Here is a 22,305-nt window from a genome sequence, read left to right on the forward strand (position 1 = left end):
CACCTACAGCGAGTTAGATACCCCATTTTGAAGCAATTGGCTATCAGGTTTTACAAAAGCAAATTACTAAGATGATGAGAACCAGATCCTTTTTCATACATATCCCTCAATCTTCATTGCAGTTCAGTTTACGAGCACCGCCCGTCAATTGATCAGCGTGACACAACGCAGTGCTGCTGGCCTGTCGAGGGCTTATGGTTGACAAGGGTCTCTACTGTTATGACTCGTTTCGAGCGACTCGCCCGACTGCAAATAAGGTTGGCGATTGTGTCATTTGCACCAAAGCTTTCTTGTTTCTGCTGTCACCGAAGCAAACGCCGACCAAGGCACATCCATGGTCCCCTTGAACGCTGAAAACCGACATCAGCGTACGAACACAGGCGTGACAGGGTCATTTTTGGGGGTTCTTCCATCGTTCACTTAAATTGTATTGCGAACATATCTTGATTAAGATTCTCAACTTACCATATCGCCACAACCGTCACGAAGATAATGGAACTCTCTCATAGACATGGCGTTTTGCAATTACAAGACTTAGTGGCAAGTTCGCACTCATCGTCAAATCTTTGCCATTTTATTCATGTTCAAGAATTAGTACTGTCATGGTCCAAAACTTCAGAGAACGTACCTATCAATGCAAAGTCAAGTCGGGGATCTTGGATCAACCAATGAAGCAGAAATGCAAACACCATTGATAAACTAATAACGTGAGGGCATTTGTGAGATCGTCGCTCTTAGCAGGCTACAAGGACCAATTCAGGTACCAAAACTATTCCTAGCCTCCTTGGAGTCTAGTATCGCGACTTTCCCGCACGGAGTCTGAGCAATCAGACGACTTCAACAAGTACCGCTTGGAATACCTGGAGAGGAGCTATATCGCCGTTGCCAAATTGATGCCTTCCTTGTATGGGTCTTTAGAAGGCTTACATTTGTGACCTTAATCACTTAATGAAACGCGAATCTTCGTGATTTGGTTAACGATAAGAAAGACTTGTCAACCTCCTTAGGGATAAACACAATTGCCAACTTAGATTTAACCATTTATAGCAGTCGATCAAAACGCTTCCGATATAAATCTTGGATCAGATCAACTACAGCATTTTATCTGGCCAGTTGTTATATCCGGCTTCTGAAGGCAGCTGTCAAAGATAAGAGCAGGATAGATACTGATCTCATTATGCTGGCTCGCACAATGATGTGCGTAGGAAGTCACAAAGGGTTTGATACATTTATGAGGAGCAAAGGTAAGTCGACTCGTATCTTGTGGTCATGGGAAAACTGACTTGTGATCACACAGAAACTAGGTTACCAAAGTAAGAGAGGCTAGATATCGATTCATATGAGAGCCCTCAAGTCTTACCAAGGGTCATCGCAATAGCTTCTACAAAATAACCGATAATTCCATTCTCTACGCCGCCAACTCAAGTAGAAATCCAGGCCTGCTCCTTCACGAGGCCCCCCAGTCTTTATGTACTATAAGGTAGCATTCACTCGTTGCAACTTGCGACGGGGACTTATCCATACCTAAGACGACTAAAGTGAATAAACATAGTACAGAAAGGAGCAGCGAGCACCAAGGGTCCAAAGGATGAACAACCCTATCAAGAGCCAATTGTTAGCACACAGCCGGCCTTCATGACTCCCATTTGCAGGCGGCTGAGTATCACTGCAATGGCTGATTCAAAGCCCAAACGAAACTCTCAAGCTTTCTTAGCTTTCTTCGTGAAAAAATGGTGGCCTTGAATGGTAGAGGGATGGATAGCGAAGTGGAGATTCGATTCACCATGAATTGGACGGTCAACTTGTTGATGAACTTGGGCCTCGATCACGATTACGTATCACCTTGAATGTGATTTGGGTCGCAGAAAGGTGATTTCGATACTCATTACCGTTGATACATAATGCTCATGCAGGTATCATAAAGAAATCCTTCACGGAGCCTTCAAGACATGTTCAAACGTGATGACATGTCGACCCATTCGAAAGTATTATTGCGCAGATAAGATGTACCGTCAGAACGAGGAGACACTCCAATACCAGGAGCCGTAAGCAGAATGTCGTTGGAACTACATCTATCATCAGGTCTAGCATATTCTCCAGAATACATGCCAGGACAGCAGCATCTTCACCATCAAGGGCAAGACATCACGGCACCACAAAAGACGACTCTGACTTTTGACGGCGGACACATCTGCTGTTGGAATAAGACGATGAGCAAGGCGTTAGCTAGCTTCTTCGCTTACGTGTAAGAACCGGCCTGGTACCACTGCAAGCTGCAGATGCTACTGTTCCACGACCACCGTCGACGTGCCGTCATGGTACCGCCGTACTGCCGGCCTTGGCAACCAACCTCGACGGCAACAAAATAAGCCGGCAGCCGAGAGGGCGTTCCATCGGGATGACCTAGAATGAATTCAAACCGCCTTAATGCCTGTACAAGCCCGCTCGATAGAGAACGCTTTTGTAGACACGTACAGCCCAAGAAAGCCGTCCGTCACTGCATGCCATGCGGTATACAGCAGCTGCAGCGCCCAAATTATCAACGGGATGGGCAACGGGCAGTCGTCACTGCTTTGCGAACGGTGGCTCCACGGCCCGGAGAGGCGTGCGGTAATGAACCGGGAAAAGCAGAAATGACACGGAGGCGTCAGCTTGGGAACGGCAACGCTAACGACGTGGGCGGCGCATGGTGAAACACGATCTCAGCAAACTGCAGGTTTGTAGATAGAGTCGAAAACGGCGGGGCCCGATAGATTGAGGAGAAACTTGCCGCAAGCCACCCTGAACCCTGTTTGTTGTGCGCGAACATATAGCTAAGAAATGGGCACGCCAGTTCGTGAGCATCGCCACCCTCGCAACAAGTGGATGAGCGGGCGGATGAGATGGCTTGTGCTCGAGAAAAGGGTCCTGAGAACGGGGTACATGCAAGTACAATGTCTCACAGAATATTTGGCAAGCCGATCTGATTATCACCTTAGTCTTGCCTCGAGTGCCCCGGGGAAGTTTTCAGAATGTCATCGACTTGTGCGATCGAGGAAACTTGGCTTTGATGAAAGGAGATATGCTTTTGCGATTTGTAAATGCCGAGACAGCGATTGGGGGGCGGGATTGAATTGCAACGCTTCCGCGATGCCAAAGGTTTTGAATGGCGATAAGAGAATATGCACTATATACCCCAAGATAGGGATGAACGCTGGTATAAGCGCTGCGCACGCGGGTTCGTTGTGATAATCAAACATGAGTATCGCAGGGTTCAGGGACGAAGCCTATTGACCTGCGGGGATCGTCTGCGCGGAAGTCACACGAACCGATGAGGAGCATGTCGAGATGCGAGACGTTGGAGCACATGTGTTCTAGAACCCATTTGACATCGAATTTTGGATCGCATCAGTCTGAAAAGGGCTGGGACATGCAGCGCGAGGCATGGGCAGAAGAGTTATTGGGTTTCACAGCCAGAGTAGTGATGGGTAGCCCAATTCCCAGGATCTGCCAGCAGCCAGTGGACTGCCCTTCATTTCGGAATCGATTATCTGCAATTCGAGACATTTCTGTAGAGAAGAAACGGCCTGTTGCTCGCCCGCCTTCCCGTCCAGGCGACATGGGATGATGGGATCGGCGAACGAGCGAAACCCCTATTTCTTGCGTTTGACCCCGGAGAAATCCAAGAAAAATCTGTGAGCGCACGGTCGATTGCGAATGGGTTTTAAGTTTTGGATGGCTGCAAGTCGCGCTATGGAGGGGTTGGATTGATTGTATGCACGTTTGCCAGCTTTTCGAAAGGGCCTGGTGGCCTTGCGATGTCAGTGTCGCTCCGCAGCAGGGGAAGACAGGACGACGATGTCGGTAGGCTGAGACGGCGCGTTGGTACGACGCATAAGGTTTGGGGTGGGATTAGCGGGACGGACGATCAATGCCTAGAGACGGGAGGTGATTTGGTCGGATTCGGCCTGTTCATCTCGAGGATTTGCAGGTGCCCTCACAAACGTCTGAGGGCTCCAGAGTCTAGAGGGTCATGTTCGTACATCGTGGAACTGTTGCTGAACGCGTAATGATTCACAGACGTCATGGTGCGGAGGGCCAGAGATCCAATCGTGGGAGGCGGCGTGAAGTACCAGTAATGTACTAGTAAGACTGAGACCTCGTACCGGCTGGCTCGGGACGTTGACCTAGAGGCTCAAAGCCCGCTCCATGGCGTCCATTCCTAGTGAGCGTGAAGCAAAAGAAGGTTCCGATTTTCGACCCGAGCCTTGCTATAGAGGCATTGGATGGCTTTGATGCCTCGTAGTGTTTTTGATCTTCACGCCCGCGGTCTCGATCGTGAACATGTCTAGTTAGCTCATCTGCACTATAGCGGCTGTTCATTGCGTCCCCTAGGGTACGAAAACGCAAACAGTGCTCCGTTTTGCGCCGACTTCTCTTGTTGATCTGCCTTTGCGGAAGAGGGAGCAGTGTTAAACAAGGACGGAAAGCGGATGGACTGGTGCAGAGCTGTCACGTATCAGAAACCGGCGGGACTGGCAGGCCTCGGTCGGAAGTATATTTTCTGCCGGCCTCTCGGGCCATGACCTGGATGCGTTCCCATTGGGTGTGCGATATGTGTCCGGTTGGTACTGGTGAGAAGACGTCCAAAGTGAGAGGGCTTTTCCCAGGATCGTGCACCGTAGTGGCCGTTGTGTGTCGTGCGGAAGGGCCGCTAGGGCAAGCAAGCGTCTTCCAAGTCTCTTGAATCAGCCAATCCTCAAGTTTGAAGAGGCACTTGCGCGTGTGCTGTGGTCTGGGTTCGCGTGAACCGTGGATGCCGGCTAGATGGCGCAGAAGAAAAAGCAATGCGCTTCTTGTTGGTGCAGAAATCTTTCGATTGTTCGCAATCAACTGCAGGCGGACGGGGCGAAAGATCCATGGTTGATGGAAACCTCCCCCCACGGATGACCCGTCGTCGCCTTGGGCCTATCTTTTGGGGGTTCAGATTTGACCTCTGCAGAGCAATCTTTGCAAGAAACAAGAACCATGGCACCGGAGGTCTCTTGTCACGACATCTCAGACTGAAGTGTTCTCTAGCCGATCCTGTTCCTCGGACAAGTCAGAAAATCTCCATGTCTTTGCGGATACGGATACCGAGGGCATGGGACGTGGAGGATCCGAAGAGGTTTCCGGATAAGGGTTCCAGAAAGAGAACGAGGCGACCCGAAGTACCGGTACAAGGGTGGACAGTGTTGCTCTGTTGTTTCACTCAAGTTATTGCTTGTTTTTTCTTCGCAGAGCAGCGATTCGTACTTGTCGCTGCAACGGTTGTGGTCGAAGGGGGCCGAACACACAATCAATCCACTGGTGACTGGGTGGGTGGAGGAGGTGCCGTGTCAATGTCACATTGAGCGTCTTAGAAATCGGGTGTTTTTTTCCACTGGTTTTTTTTCTCTCTGTCTCTTTGAGAGGCGCTGGTCCCTGCGTCAGGTGTGGAGGCCACACGGTTCATGTACGGATACCTTATCCCGTGCCTTTGAGGAGTGCCAGTTAAGGTACCTTCCTTCAAGATGTGTGGGGGCGTACCTACAGGTACTCTTTACCTTACCTACTGAGTACATAGGTATTTAGGCACATACGCAGTAGGTAGTGGAAGGTGCGGAGTACCTAGGTCTGCCTCACTTTCCGGAATGGTTGTGTCTTAAATGCTCCGTACCTACCTTAAGTCTGCTGCGGAAGGGAAGAGGTACCTTGTGCCTTGCAGACAGGTGGGCAATTTGAAGTTGGTTCCTGCCTCCAAGATCCAGTCTCGCGTGGTGCCTTCCTGCATTGCTGCCCGCCCTGGACCGGTCGATTTGGTGCTTCGTTGTCGATTGGCAGTCGCGCTCTTGCCTCCCGTCTTGTGCAGCAGACCAAGCAGCCCTCCACGTCCCTCCTACTCGTTTCTTAACAGACCACAAACGAAGATAACTGGGGTTTGAGATGACTAGGGCCTGATCAGGCAAGGCGTCTTTCTAAAGTGCCCCGCTTGGCATCCCCCCGGCCCACCCCTGGTCTGAATGTCGGGTCTAAGTGGCTTGGCCACTTCCGCTCGGTCGCTGCCCCACCTTTCGCTTCCTTCCCCTTCTGCACTTTCTTTCCTTTCGCTGTGTATCGCTTTTCGTTGGATGGAAAATGGTGGTGGTTTTTGAAGCTATCGAGACAAGGTAGCGAATAAACGGCATTCCACATCATTTACACAATAATTGGCATCACGACCGGGCTTGCAGTCGTCGACGTCGGTGGCCTCTAGCTCTCACAAGCGGAAAGAAGAAAGAAAAGGCCAGCAGCCGTACACTGGCACGACTGGATCAAAGCTCTGCTACGGAATGCAGTCAAAAAAAAGGGAAGCCCGGGATAACACGGCCCTCTCATCAGTGGATGGACCATCCCATCTTATCCTGCCCATTCCATGATCCATCCAATCCCCTGTCCTGGACCCTGGCTTTGTATCGCTAGAGTCAGGGCCGGACTCTCTGCCGTTGTCTCTCTGGATATTGCAGCTGGAGATAGGTCTTGCCAATAGTGATGGCCTCTCGATAATTAAGCACTTAAGCTAAGGTCGACAGCAATAAGACCGGCATAGACTGGGACTGGGACGAGCGGTCTAGAGAATTTCAACGTCCTTTGCCGAGTCTTATTTATTCTTCTATTCATGATACGAGGTACTAGGTAATTAGGTAACTTGTCATTGTTTAATGGCAATGCGAGGTGACGAGTTTGGGGGAACTAGACGAGGAACTCATTGTTTGTGCCTCTGCTCCTGCCACTCAATGCTCCCATTCATTGCTCTTTCCGCGCCAAAACCTCCCATTCCGCGAGGTGCTCCTGGCACGTCCAAAGTACTTTACGGAGTACAATTGGCAAGAAGGAACGTCAATCACTCAGCCGTTTCGTTCTTTCCTCTTTTCCTTCATTCCACCCGTGATTACAGGTACGAATAACTTCTTCCTGTCTACCGCCTCCCTTCCTTCTGTGACTCGTGGACTAAGGTATTCATCTTTCGCCATTTTTGCTCTTTTCCCCCTCACCATTCTCCTGCAGTCCTCCTCCTTTCCGACTACATACATCCTCTTTCCCCCACAACCCACCTGGCAGGCAGTCATCCGGTCGGATATCGCGACTCAGAAGCGGTCCATACCTGTCACGACGATCCGCCGGGGATTATTTCGCACTCGACCTGATTCAGTCCAGAAGCAGCAACAGACAGGAGTCCCCCAAGTCGGCCCCCCTTGAGCCCTTCTGCTGCCATTCCCGAATCGGCCCAGGAGACATTCGACTGTGAGAACGGGCGCATCCGTCACATCTCGCGCCACCCAATCACAGCACACCATCGACGCGCTCCTAATTTGCGAGACATCCACACCACACCCCCGGCCTGTCTGCTGCGTTCTACTTTCTGCTGCCAGCCTGGGTACGGAGTACCTACCACAGTGCCACCTTTTCGACTCTGTCGACACTTCTTTCGCCTCTGGAGAATAAACACGACTGACGGTTGGGTTCCCCTGTTCCTTCTCTCGACCTCTCCTCTAGGTACCTTACTCTCCCACCCCTGGCCCTCGCCAGTCTAACCATTCCCAGGTCCCAGTCCGGCCCAGCCCAGTGTGAGGTTTCTGCCACAAGGAGGCGGACTCGGCACAGAAGAGCAGTCCACCGCAGCATTGCGAACCCCCAATCCCAATTCGCCGTCTACCTGAGTAGCTTGTCCACGCATGCCCCCTCCACACTACTCGGCCAGCAGAACCCGCAACAAAACACTCCAACATCCCGGGCTACCCTTTCCTACGAATATCTCCAACAATCTCGCGCGCGTCCCAAGCAACGCCAGACAACGCATTGCTCCCGCAACGCAACACGACGACGGGCTCCCAGAGAGCCATAGGCGACCCGTCCTTGCTGTTGCTTGTTTTCATTTGGCTTCCTCGACATTTCGACACGATACTCGGTACCATATGACGCCTTTGTTCTTTCACTTCCACCGAGCTGCTGTTGTTGCGCTGCCGCTTTTGTGGTGAATCCGAAAAAAAAAGAGTAGCCTTCCATCACTCCTTCACAGCCAACACAAAATACACAATCCGCCGCCCCACGATAGCATAAGAAGTAGTGCACCGGAAACAGCTTCTCTTCCCCTCTACGGACAGATAGGACCCTCCACACGCTCGCGCAATCCGTCACCCGTCGATTCGATCACACTTTTGAGACAACGGCACAACTGCACCAGATACCGAACAGTGCTTCATACCCTCCGCATACAGGGTTCGAGCCTGGGGATCAGGACTGCACAATCCCGACACCCCGTTCGTTCTACTTTGCCTTGCGCGCGATTAACCTTATACAAGGAGGAACGCATTCCGCTCGCGCACCCAATCCGAGAAACCCCTTCCTCTCTTTCGCTTTCCCATCATGGCCAGCTCACCGCCGGCCTCCCCTGGGAATCATCTGCCCCAAAGACCGCTGAGCGCAATGGTGCGACCATCACCACGGAGCAACAGCCGTCTGAGCATGACGAGCAAACATGGCGGTGGCAGCAAAGCCTCCGACGAAGACTCCCGGACGGCCGTCAAAGTCGGTAAGTGTGCCAGTTCCCATCTCCGGTGCTGTTCGTCACTTGTCTGAACATTGCGCGGCACCTCCCCTTTCATGCCGGCGTATCATCACACCACTAACCTCGTTCCTTTTCTACGTAGCCGTGCGTGTTCGACCGCCTCTGAAACCCACAGATCCAGGCTACGAATTAATTCCTCAACGATTTCAAAGATCCATGGCTCAGGTGACATCGAACACGAGCTTGGCAATCGACTCACCACAAGGAAGGAAACTCTTCGTATTTGATCGCGTTTTTGGCTCCGACGTTGAACAAGAAGGCATTTGGGACTACTTGCAGGATTGCGTCGGCGCTTTCATCCAGGGCTACAATGTGTCGCTGTTGGCGTATGGCCAGTCTGGCGCGGGAAAGTCGTACACGATGGGTACATCAGGTCCTATCGATCAGGACGACCTCGAGGTGATGGGTTAGTTACACTGCGTCGTGTTACCGTGCTACTCGGTTATCTGCGAAGCTCTCCGGCTTCTACAAACCCCCAAGCTGACCTTGTTCTTAGGCGTTATCCCCCGAGCGGCGACGGCTTTGTTCGAAAAGCTCGACGGCTCGAAGAAGCAAGCGAATCGTGGCTCCATGTCTCAGCTGAGAGCACCACACAGATACTCCGCCCAACCAACATCGACCTCAGCAGCGGACAGGACATGGTCTTTGAAAGCAACATACCTCGAAATCTACAACGAGCAATTGCGCGATCTGCTTCTTCCTGACCACGTTCCACAACACGAGCGTGGCAACGTCACAATCCGCGAAGATGTCAAGGGGAACATTATCCTTACCGGCCTGCGACAGGTTGAAATTAACTCAGTGGAGGACCTCATGAATGCATTGAATTTCGGCTCAACCCTCCGACAGACAGATGCGACGGCCATTAACGCCAGGTCTTCCCGGTCCCACGCCGTGTTCAGTCTCAACTTGGTGCAGCGGAAGAGCGGCCTGCAGGGCTCAAATGGGGCCGAAAAGCGTTTCTCCGTGCCCATCGAAGCTATGACGGGATCCGAGACCTGGGTTACCACAGACAGCAAGCTCCATTTTGTCGACCTGGCAGGTAGTGAGCGGCTGAAGAACACTGGCGCACAGGGCGAGCGTGCCAAGGAAGGTATTTCTATCAACGCTGGCCTGGCTGCGCTCGGAAAGGTCATTTCACAGCTCTCATCACGACAGGCCGGGTCACACGTCTCTTATCGCGACTCCAAACTCACCCGTCTACTCCAAGACTCGCTCGGTGGAAATGCCATCACGTACATGATTGCCTGCGTGACGCCTGCCGAGTTCCATCTCAGCGAAACATTAAACACCGTCCAATATGCACAGAGGGCCCGAGCCATCCAAAGTAAGCCACGGATTCAGCAGGTGGAGGAGGGTGACAAACAGGCCATCATTGATCGTCTGAAGGCGGAGGTTGCCTTCCTGCGCGAGCAAGTCCGCAGCGCGGAGCGAGGCGGGGGCGAGAGGCGCATCGCCTCCACGGGCGAGCGGTCTGAGCGACAAAATGAGCGTGAAAGCGAACTGCAAAATCAGCTTCTGGACGTCCAAGAAAACTACACGACCCTGAGTCAACGTCACGCGAAGCTTATTGCTGAGATGGCTAAGGCCCGCGACAACGAAGCTGCCGAGAACAATCAACACGAGGAGTCCATGGGTGACACGGCTACAGAGAGACTGAATCGGTCAAACTCATTCGCTGCTGCAGTCGAGCAAGTCGTGCTCGAGTACGAGAAGACCATTCAAACTCTGGAGCAATCGCTATCCAGCACGCGCGGCACACTCGCCAATACCGAGGCAAATCTGCTAGAAAAAGAGACCAAGTGCACGTACATTGAGACCATCAACACACAGCTACAGGCGCGTTTGCAAAAACTCATGGATCGGGAAGCGAGTACGGAAAATTACCTCCACGACCTGGAGAACAAGCTGGACGGCCACACCTCTGGGGAGGAAAAGAACACGACGATTATTGTGGAACTTCGCAAGGAGATCTCGCGGATCAGAGAGAACGAAGCCTCTTGCGAGGACTACATTTCTACCTTGGAGGAGCGACTCGCCGAGGCCGACCAGGATGCCGAGCTGATGCAGCGTGAAATTGATCGACTAGAGCAGGTGATTGAGCGCCAGCGAAGTCTCGGAAAGCTGGACTCTCTGCTTCACGAGCTGGACCACATTCAAGGCGATAGCAAAGTTCCAGAGCCAACTGCCGAAGCATCGAACGGCGTTACGCGCCAAATTGCTGACCACACTCGTAGCCAGTCTCAGTCGCGTGTTATCCGCATGAGCCAAAATGATATCATTCCTGAGCATGCCGAAGAAGAAGCCGCGGCGGCAGCTGAGGCAACAGGTCCCGCTCAAAACGGCGATCACATCGAAAATGGCACCAATGTTGTGACACCTGATGCGAAGGAGAACCTTCAGGCTGATATCAACGACTACCCACCTCACAGCCCTGCTCAGTCCAAATTTGTGCACGACAAGCTGGAGAACGTCACTCAGGAGCTCATCGACTTAAGGGTAGAGCATGAGACCACGGTCAACGAATACGACCTTCTGCACTGCAAGTACGAGGAAGCCCTACGCACTTTGGCAGAGCTTCAGGACACTATCGACGAGTCTCGCCACCCCGAACGCAAGGTCCGAGATTCTATGATGTCTGTCACTTCTCCCACCCTGACTCGACCACCCTCGTTCTTCTCCGACGCCAGGTCGAGTGATCTCAAAGACGGCGGCCAATTTTCATCACGCTCTCTTTCATCGGAGCTTTCGTCGGCGTTGGAGTCGCCTGCCACCATTGATCCGTCTGATGCCGAGACATCAGTGACTGCAAAGCCCGAGTCGGGTCCCGAACATTTGTCAACGGAGGATCTCATGCACCAGGATCTCCTGGCGACGGAGGTTGAGAGGTTTAAGACTCTTGCTGCCGAGAAGGAGGATGCAGAGAAGGAGCTGGCCGAGAAATACACACAGCTTGAACAGAAGCACCACGAAGCCCTGGATATGCTGGAGGAGCTGAAGACCGAAGTTGCCCAAGCAAAGGCATTGGAGGCGTCGTCGCCACGAACTGGCCAACCCGTCATTCGCCGCAAATCCAGCCAAAATGTTATGATTATCGACCGCGCTCATCGATCTTTTGCGTCGCTCCGCAACATTGCCGCAGACAACTTCGAAGGCCAGCCTGATGTTATGCAAAACTTCGAGCTTAACCTCAACGCAGCCATGCACGAGCTGCATGCTCGATCGGAGCGCATTCAGGAGCTCGAGGCTGACATTGCGTCCGCCAAGAAAGAGATGGAGACTAAGATGGCTCTGATTTCTGGGCTCACTCGTGAGCGATCTAGTTTGCAGGCGTCTCCGATGGACATGTCGATGATCTCCACCCTGAAGAACCAACTCGAGGCCAACGAGAAGCAGATGGCAGAAATGAGAGAAAATCATGAAGCCACCGAGAAGAAGCTTATGGCCGAGCTCGAAACATTGCGCACTGCTGTGAGGGATGCTCCTGCTGTGGGTGAAGCCCCTGAAGGTACTACCGAGACCGTGGTTGCGACCGCCGCGGCCGGCGCCGTTGCCGACATCCCCATGGCATCGACCGAGATGACCAACACCGAAACGAGATCTTTGCAGACCACAGAGGAGAACGACAAGAAGATCACCGAATTACAAGCCGAACTCACGGCATGGGAGACGAAGCACCAGACTGCCCTCAACACCTTACAAGAGACGGAGACGAGGATGAAGAGGACCATCGAAGAGCTCGAATCTGAAATTGTAGCGCTGAACACGCAGGCCTCCGCGCACTCCACTGCTCGGAGTGCTGAGGAAGTCAAGGAAATCGAGGAGAAGCACAAGACGCTGGTCAAGTCACTTCGCGACGAGATTGACGAGCACAAGGTTGCCATCACCACCAACTCTAGCAAGGTATCCGAACTGGAAGCAGCGCATGCTGCCACCAAGACGGAGCTGGAGGACGTTATCAGGGCACGTAACTTGCATGAGACACAGGCGAAGACGCAGCAGAGCCTCATTACGAACCTGGAGAACCAGATTACAGCCCACGAACAGGCTCTCAAGACACACCAGGATGGTATGAAGCTGCTTCAGGAGAATCACGCAAAGGAGCTAGAGGAGATGAAGCAGATGGAGCAGAAGGGGTACGAGGAGCAAGTCGCAGTCCTACTCAATGAGCATGCGGAAAATGTCAGGGCCCTCGAATGCGAGCTTAATGACGCCCGGGAAGATCTCATGAAGGTCGCTACCCAAGTTGCATTCGCTCTTGGTCTCGACGTCAGCATCGAGAAGATCACAGAGCGTATCGACGACTTGATTGCCGACCAGAAGGCCTTGGGCGAGGAGCAGAAGAAATCGAGCGCAGCTGAGAAGCAGGTTGCCGAGTTGTCGACCGTTAACGACAACCTGGTCAAGGAACTTGAGCAGGCCAAATCGACGCTGACCGATCTCCTTACTGCGGAGGGTGAGCCCCTGAGAAGCCCTGCTCCTCTCCCCGATCAGCTGTCTGCTATTCGTAAGAAGATTTCAGACCTGCAGAGCCGGAACAAGAAGAACTCTCGCCTTGTGGAGGAGCTCGAGGATCAGCTACAGAGCAACTTTGATCAGGTCCAGATAACCAACAACCGCCTGTCCACGCTGCAGACAGAGCGCAACTCGCAGATTGAGGAAGCTCAGGCTGCCAAGTTCAAGGCTGAAAGCGAGCTTGATTCACTCAAGGCCGAATACGCGGCCCTCCAGGTATGTGCCATTCAAGTAGCTCGTTCTGTTTCAACTGCTAATGTAGTACAGGCCAAGATTGACGAAGCGTCCGCTTCTGGCCAAGTCCAACGATCCAACTCGATTAGCTCGCCGCTGCGGAAGAGCGCCTCTGTTGCATCTCTGCCCTCTCCACCGCCGGCCATTCCCTTGCCGCCGCTGCCCGGCGCGTCGTCCGGCCCCAACGGCACGGTGCCAAGCACACCCACTCAAGCAGGCCGACCAGGCAGCAAAGACAACATGGGCCCTGTCAACCAAATTCAAGAAGACCAGGAGGCTCGCATCCGCACCATCGAGAAGCATCTTCAGGCCGAGAAGCAACTCACTCAGACTCTGGAGGAGGCACTCACCGACCTCGAGCGCCAGTCGAACAAGGTCAAGGCCGACAGTGATGCTTGGCGCAAGCGCTGCGTGGAGTTGGAGTCCGAGGTCAAGGAGCTCAAGGACCGTCCCGCGCCTACGCCGCAAGCCGACAACCGCTGGAGCTTGCACGCCGTTGAGGAGGAGCGCAAGAAGCGCCAGGCAGCCGAGGCACAGCAGCGTCTTCTTGAAGAGCGCATGAATGCACTGTCCAAGAAGAAGAAGAAGGGTTCCCTCAACTGCTTCTAGTTGAAGCCTTGTTGCTGGAACCTCGCATCTCGGAGGGACCGAGTCCGACTGGATTGACCTGTCTCGCATTATGGACATCGATTGGGCCGGGTTTTTGATTGTTTTTTTTTCGGCGTGACAGGGCGTTTTCTTGATTTTCGTTTTTGCCGTTTACACTACCCCTCGCACCATATTGTATTTTGCGTTTGCGGCATTTTTCATGCTGGCCGACGATGATTCCCCTTACGCATGGCGAAACCCAGAAAGATTGGGCAGGAGTTTCTCATACTGGTGGCTCGTACGTGCTTTTCCTGCTGGGAGGGTATTGACGATGGACCACTCCTCTTTTTCAATACCACTACGCGACTTCGCTCATACGATATGCACCATCCAACCCTTCACTTCTCTTTGTTTCTATTCTAATTATTTCTCTTACATAACATTTTGTTTTTACGAATAGCAAGACCGACGTCGTGCACTAATGACGGCACGAGGGAAGGATGATGGCGGATGGGATGGTGATGGGTTGGAGACGGACCGGTTGCGTTTGGTGGCGGTCTCTCGAGGTGTTTGCGAGGCCGGGCTGGCTGCCTTTGGCTGCCTGATTACTCAAAGATGGTCCTGAGAGACACGACGAGGGGGTATTAGACACCTTGGCTAATGCTAGTTTTTGGCGCCCGCTAGAATGCCGTCGGTTGAATAAAAGTGGCTTGGAAGTTCACTCGTACTCCACGTGTCGCGCCTCGTGCCGCGCCTTTGCATTGACGATTAAAAAGACAGGTCCGTCCGCTTTGTGACCTTTCGGACACTTTCGGTGTTGAGACACGTCTGATTCAGGATCTTGACTGTATCTGCCTTCATTCTTCTTCAGAGGGGAGAACATCGGGAAACCAGCCGTAGGAACTAAAGTCGACCGTGAACTCGCCCAATGCCGTCCGCGAGACCTCGACGTCCTCGGCTTGTAGCGCTTCGGCTTGGTTTCGAGCACCTGACGGCTGGGAGCTAATGAGAGATGTGATGTTAGATGCGTTATGTGCGTAAGTGAGCGTGAGTGTGATGGTGCGAAAACGGGTTGTGGGAGTGGGTGGTGAGGTGGATGTACCGTGGCGAAATGGTTCCTTTGGCGTTGATGACGCGCTGCCATGGGACGTTTTCGTTGTTGAAGCGGGATGCTGGGTCTGTGGGGAGGTGTTTGAGGCAGATGCCTACTTGACGGGGCCGTTCGGCTTTGAGAGTTGTTAGTTGTTGCCTGATAGATTTTCTACATGAATGTCGCGTATAGTGCATGAATCGTGAGAGGGATGAAATTTGATGAATGGGGTTCCGGGTGAAGAGAGGGGGAGAGTGCAGGGGCGGAGTGAGGGGAGGAAGGACTCACGGGTTCCGACGAGTCTGGCGATGTGGCCGTAGGTTGTGACTTTGCCGACGGGGATTTCTTGCACTGCGGTGTAGACTGCGTGGAAGAAGGCTTCTGCTTCTTCTGTGCGTGCCATGGTTCTGAAAGATTGCTGATGGATTGTGAAGATTGGGAGGTTGGTGGTGAGAATCGGAGTGGTGATGAGACGAATGTGGACGATTTGGTGAAGATTGGTTTGGTGTTGTGCTGGACGTGAAGTCACTACTAACAATTATGCCCAGGTTAGCGCGGGAATGCATTGGCCTGATTGGGCAGGAGATGGATGCACTTTTGTTGCTACTTCACCTCACCTCTGCAAGCGCTCCGCAGATTAAAGTAGGTAGCAGGCGCATCACTTACTCTTCCTCCTAGATCAATAAGAATGATTGTGGTTTTCGAAATTGAATTTCATAGCCCATGGACTATATCTCCATGTTATTTTAAGAAATACCCTCGGTGATTACCTTCATCTTCTTGGTGTCTCGTGGTGTTGGTTCCTCCCAGCGACGACGTGCACCGCCGGCCAATTACATGATCCCCTGAGACGCAGCAAGATGTATGGGCAGAGCCTCCTGCCATCACTCAGCCCAGCTCAGCCTGCTTCTACATACCTACATTACCCCTCTTTTTAATATCTGATGGTTAAAATCACCAAACTTTGCCAACGGTTAATCAACCCGTCACATTTCATATGAGCCAAAAGCTCTACATCTGGTAAGCAGTCTTCCAATCTTCTGCTTGTATAGTAGCTAACCCCCCAATCACCAGGCTTCGAGGACAGCGACCGGAAACACCACACCATACGACGGCCAATCATGTCCGATCAAGTAGGCTTCAGCTTCCAAGCCGACGTCGTGAATACGGCCTCCCTAGGACATGTCTTGACCGGGCGACTTCTCAAGGCCCTCAGTGACGGAGGTGTCGATACGTATGCTATGTGGGCTGCCGTTCAGCTGGGAAAACGTGTACCGGTTCAAACTTCGCACCAGAGCTCATTGTACGCCCACATCATGTCGAAGAAAACATATCAATCAGTTCTGTCGAAGGCACTCAGCATCGGCTGGGGTCATTCGGCACCTGTAGCGGATCTAGCTCGAACTGTTGCTGGGACGAATGCCATCATTCTGATCGGCGCTCTTGGAACGGGCTGCCAAGCTTTTGCGGCCGCCCAGTGTCTATCCGAGGTGATGGCAATCTACGGACTCGAGGCTGATATGCGGCCGAGCGTCGATGTGCTCAAGGGTTTGGTCAATTACCTAGCCCCATTCACCCAGGATCTCGGCTTCTCAAAGGTTCTCCAGCACATCACAATTCTTGCGGAAAGAGTTATCAGGCACGAGAACAGAAGAATCGGGGTTGATAACTCTGAAAGAATTGGCGATCTACTCATGCGACTGAAAGACTTGGGTGGCGCGGCTGCCCTGGCTAGGGCCATCAAACAATTGATTCACACAGCTCAGAAGGACCAAAGAGACTATATGACACTGAAGACGCGCGGATCATGGCTACCGGCCTTCGCTAGCCATATACTTGGCATGTCTGTAGAGGTTCGTCTCAACCAAACAGTCGTTTGGGCCAGTGGAGGTGATCATGGGCATATTCTCTTCCAACTTGATGACGAGGCTACCGTTCAGCCCACGCTCCCTCTAATCTCACAGGTCGATGGGGTGGTCGCCCGTGTGAAACAAGACTACGAAGAAGGAAGCCTCGGGTCACATTTGAAACTTGACTATCCCATCGGAGAGGCCCTCGAGGCGCAGTTTCTCAAAAGACCTGAAATTGACGACGGCGTTGCTGAATCCATCCGAGTTGGGATAAACAATCTCTCCCACTGGCTCTTGAGGAAATTGAAACATAGTCATCCAGATGATTCTGTCAATTTGATCAATGGCCTTGTTGATGGCGTGAGGGCATTGGAGGACGCTTTGCATAAGATGGGTATTCACGTCGACTCTAACCAGCAAGTGGCTCCGAAGTGGCCCAAATGTTTCGCAGAATATAGCACAGCATTTGACTCAATGAAGGAAGAGATGAGTCTCTATTTTCTTGATCTCAAGGCTGCGCAGACACTAGCAAATTCCTGCCCGGTGGACCACAGGAAGAACGACTCGAACTATCATATGCTCCAGGAACTTGAAGACAGAAGCTCCGACTCCTGCCCTTGTCGGGTAGTTGGGAGGCTGATGCACGGCTTTGCGACCACGGCTCTAGCACTCATGTTCTGCAATTTTGATACCGCCGAAGTACGAGTACAAGATGCAGTCATTGCAGGAGAAGTTGAGACCGATTTGAGCAGACATCTGATTTTAGACCATGCTACACTTCTAGAAAACATGGAGGAAATGGAAGACATAGGGTTCAGCAGAGGGTTCGACAGAAGGTTCGACAGAGGGTTCGACAGACGCTTCAGAGTGTCGCATAAAGACGTACTCTGTTTCCTAGGGGAGCTGATTTGCTGTGATTACACGTCCCACTGGTTCGATGGCGCTGCCATAGAAGGACCTAAAGGAGAAGCAAAAGAAATTTTGGTTGTTTCGGGAAGAGATTTCACCATCAATTACAAGTGTGTAATGGAAAATGAGTGTTTCGACGAATGTGGCAGAACCCTGCGCATTCAGTCCGGCCGGGCATCAGTGGCTGGAGCCTTTCGCAACATCGTCGTGGAAGACACGGTCATAGACCCACACAACGTCTTAGGTCATAACGAGACCACCGATTTTGTCTCCTTGGCCGGGAGGACCACGCTAGAACCTTGTCACAGACCACCGGAAACTGGGATCACCATAGACGCCTCCATTCAAGAGAATGCCATCGCCGTTCGACTGAACTTAGCCGGAAAGGCGCCAAGGCCAGTGACAGCATCTCTTGCCTACTGTGTGTATACGCTCATGACCTATTGGGCTGTTCCCAAATGCAATCATGAGAAAGACGGGCCGTATACATTAGAACACGACCAAGATGTGGTTGTAAGTGGTTTCCATGTGGCTTTCTTGCCTCAGCGAGACGCCGCAGAAGTGCTGGTGTACGCTTTGACCGGGAACACGCTTGAACAGCTTCTTATATGTGGTCTGATGCCACGTGCGCTGGATAGGTGGGCAAAGAGTCCGGCTCGTAGATCCGGGGTCGCTTGGCGTTGTATTCTTCAAACCTCAGCTTGCCTCAAGTGCTGCATTCGTTTGGCTCGCCAACCCGGTTATCTTCCGTGTGTTGTGATGGGCGGTTGAAAAGGAGCTGGTAAATCTTCTACGATGTGACTGCGTTGTACTATCGTGCACTCTGCAGTACTGTCATCTAAATCGGTGTTGGAAACAACAGGAGAGACATATGTCTTTCGCCTCTTGATTGGATTATGATACTTGTGGCTGATATCACCTTGTAAGGTACACTTGAACGCTCCGGGAGCCAGATCAGTTAAAATGGCAATGGAGAGAATTCTCCAACGAGGATGACATGGGGAAGTGCGTTAATAAAAATCTTACCCTTCACCGATGTATACACGTACCATGAGCAGGGCGAAAGACCAAGCCATTACCAAGATATACTCGACGAGAGAGCCCGGGTCTTCTGCAGACTCAAAACGGTGAACAGGTTCGTTACTGGGCGAGAAACCTTGTACTGCCCTATGTGCGATAACGAGTATTCCAAGGCAACATACGGCGGGCGTGGAATGACGGATCCCGGTGAAGCGTACGCATTCCTTAAGTTTGGCAGCCCTTATACCCGGATCCCGAGCTCATTATTGCCGTACGACCATGCTGGGTCAATGATGAGAAGGTTCGGGTTCGGGGCAGAACATCCCGTCGACGGGCCCGTCGTGACAATCTGAACCACTTAGATGCCATCAGACAGCTCCGACGTCGCATTGCCGACGCCGGACTTGGCCCGACGCCCCGCGTTTTCAACTCAACCTCTCCCCGGATCCACATCCATGGGGGCGGGGGCGGTACGATTCGGATACTGAATACGAGAAATCAGTGAGGAAAGCCGAAACAATCTCTTTCAAAACCCCCATTCCTCGAACCTATTCAACTACGCAACTTCAAGTCTCAGATTCATCTCGCACATCAAATTTCGCCGAAAGTTTTGATCATGGAGTCATTCATAAAATCCAGGGAAACCCGACCTGAACTCCTACAAACCCTCCTGGCCGCTCTTCCTCCACGGGATAAGTCCCTCGAGGAGTTCCGCGACGTCGCAACTCTCCCAGATGGCTACAAAATTGATCTCCAAATTGTCCGCCCGCGCGGCGTAGACGAGTCGAACGCGGACCGGCCTCTCATTCTGCTCTGGCCAGGCGGTGGTTTCATCGTTGCCGGCGTCGAGCCGACGACCCGCCCCGCGCGGGAATTTGCGCTCGAGTTCGGCGCTGTAGTGGTCAACGCGACTTACCGTCTCGCGCCGGAACATAAGTTTCCCAGGTCTGTGAAGGACGGTTGGGAGACTGCTGTATGGTTATCGAAGAATGCTAGTCGATTCGGCGGGGATATTAGCAAGGGCTTTATTGTCGGCGGGTGGTCTGCTGGTGCGAACATTGCCTCGGTTGTCAGCCAGAGGTCTGGTGTCGAGGGGCTGGGAATCAGTGGCACGCTTCTGGGTATTCCGTTCCTGCTTGTCAAGGAGATTGTGCCAGAGAAATACGCCAAGGAGTGGGTTTCTCGAGAGACCAACGCTGAATGGAGCCCGACCTTTACTACCGCTGTCATCAACGATGTGTCGAAGGCGTTGCAAGCGGAGATCAAGTCGCCATGGTACTCGCCTTTCAACGATCCTGAGGCTATCCCTAAATCACCCAAGGCTTATATTCAGGTTGGCGATCGAGACCCGTTGAGGGATGATGGGTTGATTTATGCCAAAGTTTTGAAGGACAATGGGGTTGAGTCAAGAGTTGATAACTATCCTGACTGGGGACATCAAGGCTGGACTATCTTTGCTCCCCAAGACCAGCCTGCGGAGCTAGGGCCGAATACGATGAAGGGAATGAGGTGGTTATTGGGGAAGGAGTAGACTTCATGTACCTTATAGAAGCGAAGTATCAGATCATTGTAGAAGGCTATGATAAGGCTATAGAATGTGTGCAGGGCAACATAGATGAAAGTAATGCGATGTCAGATCAAATGCCTCTAGCTAGTGATGCACTTAATTCTTTCAAGACAAATCGAGCTAGTCATTCTCCGCGGTGGATTGGTGTTATCATCTAGTAAATCACTCCATGCTCCCAGCTTTGAGATGAAAGTCTGGGTTTCTTCTACTTCACTGAATTTGAGAGGACACCGTGTAGACATTGTGGTTCCACAGAACCAGCAGGACCAAGTGGGCGCCGCCCGTCTTTTGCATCGCAGCTGCAAGTTGAAGTTTTCTTTAATTCAGCTCAGATGTAGTTAGAGAATGATGCTCGCTTCTCTAAACTTCTCAAACGCCTCCAGCCAGCCCTGAACAGGATCTCTCTCTTCGGTGAATCCCACAGACCTCAACCTCTGCAAGCTAAGCTGTCGATCGAAAGACAACCAGTACCCAACGCTGTCAAGCTGGACACTTCCACCCCCAACGCCAGCAGTGACAGCTCTACCACAGCCCTGTTCTTCGAATATCTGCCTATGTTTCTTGACATACTCCCCAGGCTTCTCTGCATTGTCGTTTTCCCTCGGTCCAACACCAACCAGTCCGAACCAATCAGCGATCGATGGCCATAGGTCACTAAACTTGGTAGGCTGCTCTTTGTCGGCCATGTTGATGACCTTTGTACCGCACTTGTCCCCATGAAGTGAGGCGTGTATAGCGATGCGACCAAGAGTCCGAGAAGAGACGGGAGTGCAAAGGCTGTTGTACCCCGCCTGATATCCAGGGAATGATACTTCAACATTGGACTTGGAGTTCTTGCTCACTCCGTGATTATAGGCGTAGAGGGATAGGTACTGCGCCCAGTGAAGTGCCAACGAGAAACCCGATCCATTCGGGGAGAATCCAACCACCGCGTCTGGGCACACTTCTGACCAGGTCCACGGCTTGCCATCGCTCGCCTTCGCGAGGATCTTACGCCACCAGGGGTACGCGACGGTCTTTGCGTAGTCTTCGGGGAGGTTGTCTGCCATTGATTCCTCCAAGGGGGGCTTGAAGGTACCGCCAGGTGTGTAAATCCCGTAGCCCTGAGTGATGTTTGTCAGCTTTATATCATGGTATGATGGGAGATGAGAAAAACTTACTCTGGTTCCGCCAGAGTAGACAAATGCCTTGAGGTTTGTCGACAACGTGGTCACCGCATCGACCACCGTCTGCATCATACTACAGTTGGTCTTGCACTCGGCAACATCATCCCCCTCGCCCTGATTGAAGACTGTGATAATGGCCAGAATATTAGCTACATCCTCCAGTGAATGAAATTGTCAGACGGGATAAAATTCTCACCGAAATAGAATACATGGGTGACGCCCTCGATCCCATCGACTTTGCCTTTGAGCTGCGAAGTCAGGTCTTCCAGCGTCCCAGTAAGGTTGACATCAGAAGCGATTTGCAATCTGGGCCTGGTGGGCGACGCTGGTGGCCAGAAAGAGTCGGATTCTAACAGCGGTCTGTTCATCACAGCCGTGACATTCTCGAAGGAGCCCTCTGAGGGGTAGTTAGAGAGCAGCTGCTCGACAGTCGCCCAGCCGAGCAGGCCAGAGGCGCCAAAGACGATAGCGTGAGTTGATTCTGACATTTTCCAAATATCGTGGGCGTCAGCTGTATGGAGAGTTGGAAGAGGAATGAAAGACGACGTCAAGGTAGAACAAGGAAGAGCTTCGACATATACTGTACGTGCAGTACTTAGTAGAGGCATCAAATCCCTTGGACTGGCAGGAGCGATCGATGCACGTGCATGCCTAGATCGTTCAGGGTCCAAGCCGATCTACTAGTCCGCTAGCAACCAATGAGAGTCGCACATTACACACTGAGCCATGATGATTCATAGTGAGTTTTTAGAGTAACTAGA

The 22,305-nt window shown here is 52.3% G+C and overlaps 5 protein-coding genes across 5 annotated transcripts; 3 read left to right on the forward strand and 2 right to left on the reverse strand.

The window, feature by feature from the left end:
• Nucleotides 1-6,773: 6,773 nt before the first annotated feature.
• On the forward strand, nucleotides 6,774-7,236 carry CPAR01_02096 (uncharacterized protein; the record flags this gene model as incomplete). Its single annotated transcript, XM_060486384.1, has 2 exons — nucleotides 6,774-6,934; nucleotides 6,993-7,236. 2 exons carry the CDS (start codon nucleotides 6,774-6,776, stop codon nucleotides 7,234-7,236), a joined length of 405 nt encoding a protein of 134 aa, XP_060353712.1.
• Nucleotides 7,237-8,403: 1,167 nt separating this feature from the next.
• CPAR01_02097 (kinesin motor domain-containing protein) lies at nucleotides 8,404-13,963 on the forward strand (the record flags this gene model as incomplete). The annotated part of the gene is made up of 4 exons (XM_060486385.1): nucleotides 8,404-8,569; nucleotides 8,688-9,011; nucleotides 9,102-13,336; nucleotides 13,388-13,963. The coding sequence occupies 4 exons, from the start codon at nucleotides 8,404-8,406 to the stop codon at nucleotides 13,961-13,963; spliced, it is 5,301 nt and encodes a 1,766-aa protein (XP_060353713.1).
• Nucleotides 13,964-14,799: 836 nt separating this feature from the next.
• CPAR01_02098 (6-O-methylguanine DNA methyltransferase) lies at nucleotides 14,800-15,435 on the reverse strand (the record flags this gene model as incomplete). Its single annotated transcript, XM_060486386.1, has 3 exons — nucleotides 14,800-14,944; nucleotides 15,045-15,168; nucleotides 15,321-15,435. The coding sequence occupies 3 exons, from the start codon at nucleotides 15,433-15,435 to the stop codon at nucleotides 14,800-14,802; spliced, it is 384 nt and encodes a 127-aa protein (XP_060353714.1).
• Nucleotides 15,436-16,153: 718 nt separating this feature from the next.
• Nucleotides 16,154-20,342, forward strand: CPAR01_02099 (uncharacterized protein; the record flags this gene model as incomplete). Its single annotated transcript, XM_060486387.1, has 4 exons — nucleotides 16,154-18,429; nucleotides 18,927-19,082; nucleotides 19,188-19,281; nucleotides 19,383-20,342. 4 exons carry the CDS (start codon nucleotides 16,154-16,156, stop codon nucleotides 20,340-20,342), a joined length of 3,486 nt encoding a protein of 1,161 aa, XP_060353715.1.
• A 374-nt stretch (nucleotides 20,343-20,716) lies between these two features.
• On the reverse strand, nucleotides 20,717-22,272 carry CPAR01_02100 (uncharacterized protein; the record flags this gene model as incomplete). The annotated part of the gene is made up of 4 exons (XM_060486388.1): nucleotides 20,717-21,481; nucleotides 21,539-21,693; nucleotides 21,741-22,195; nucleotides 22,265-22,272. 4 exons carry the CDS (start codon nucleotides 22,270-22,272, stop codon nucleotides 20,717-20,719), a joined length of 1,383 nt encoding a protein of 460 aa, XP_060353716.1.
• Nucleotides 22,273-22,305: the final 33 nt, after the last annotated feature.

This window comes from Colletotrichum paranaense, assembly GCF_030867605.1.
Source record: "Colletotrichum paranaense strain IMI 384185 chromosome Unknown Scaffold_2.1, whole genome shotgun sequence".
Classification (NCBI taxonomy): Eukaryota; Fungi; Ascomycota; class Sordariomycetes; order Glomerellales; family Glomerellaceae; genus Colletotrichum; species Colletotrichum paranaense.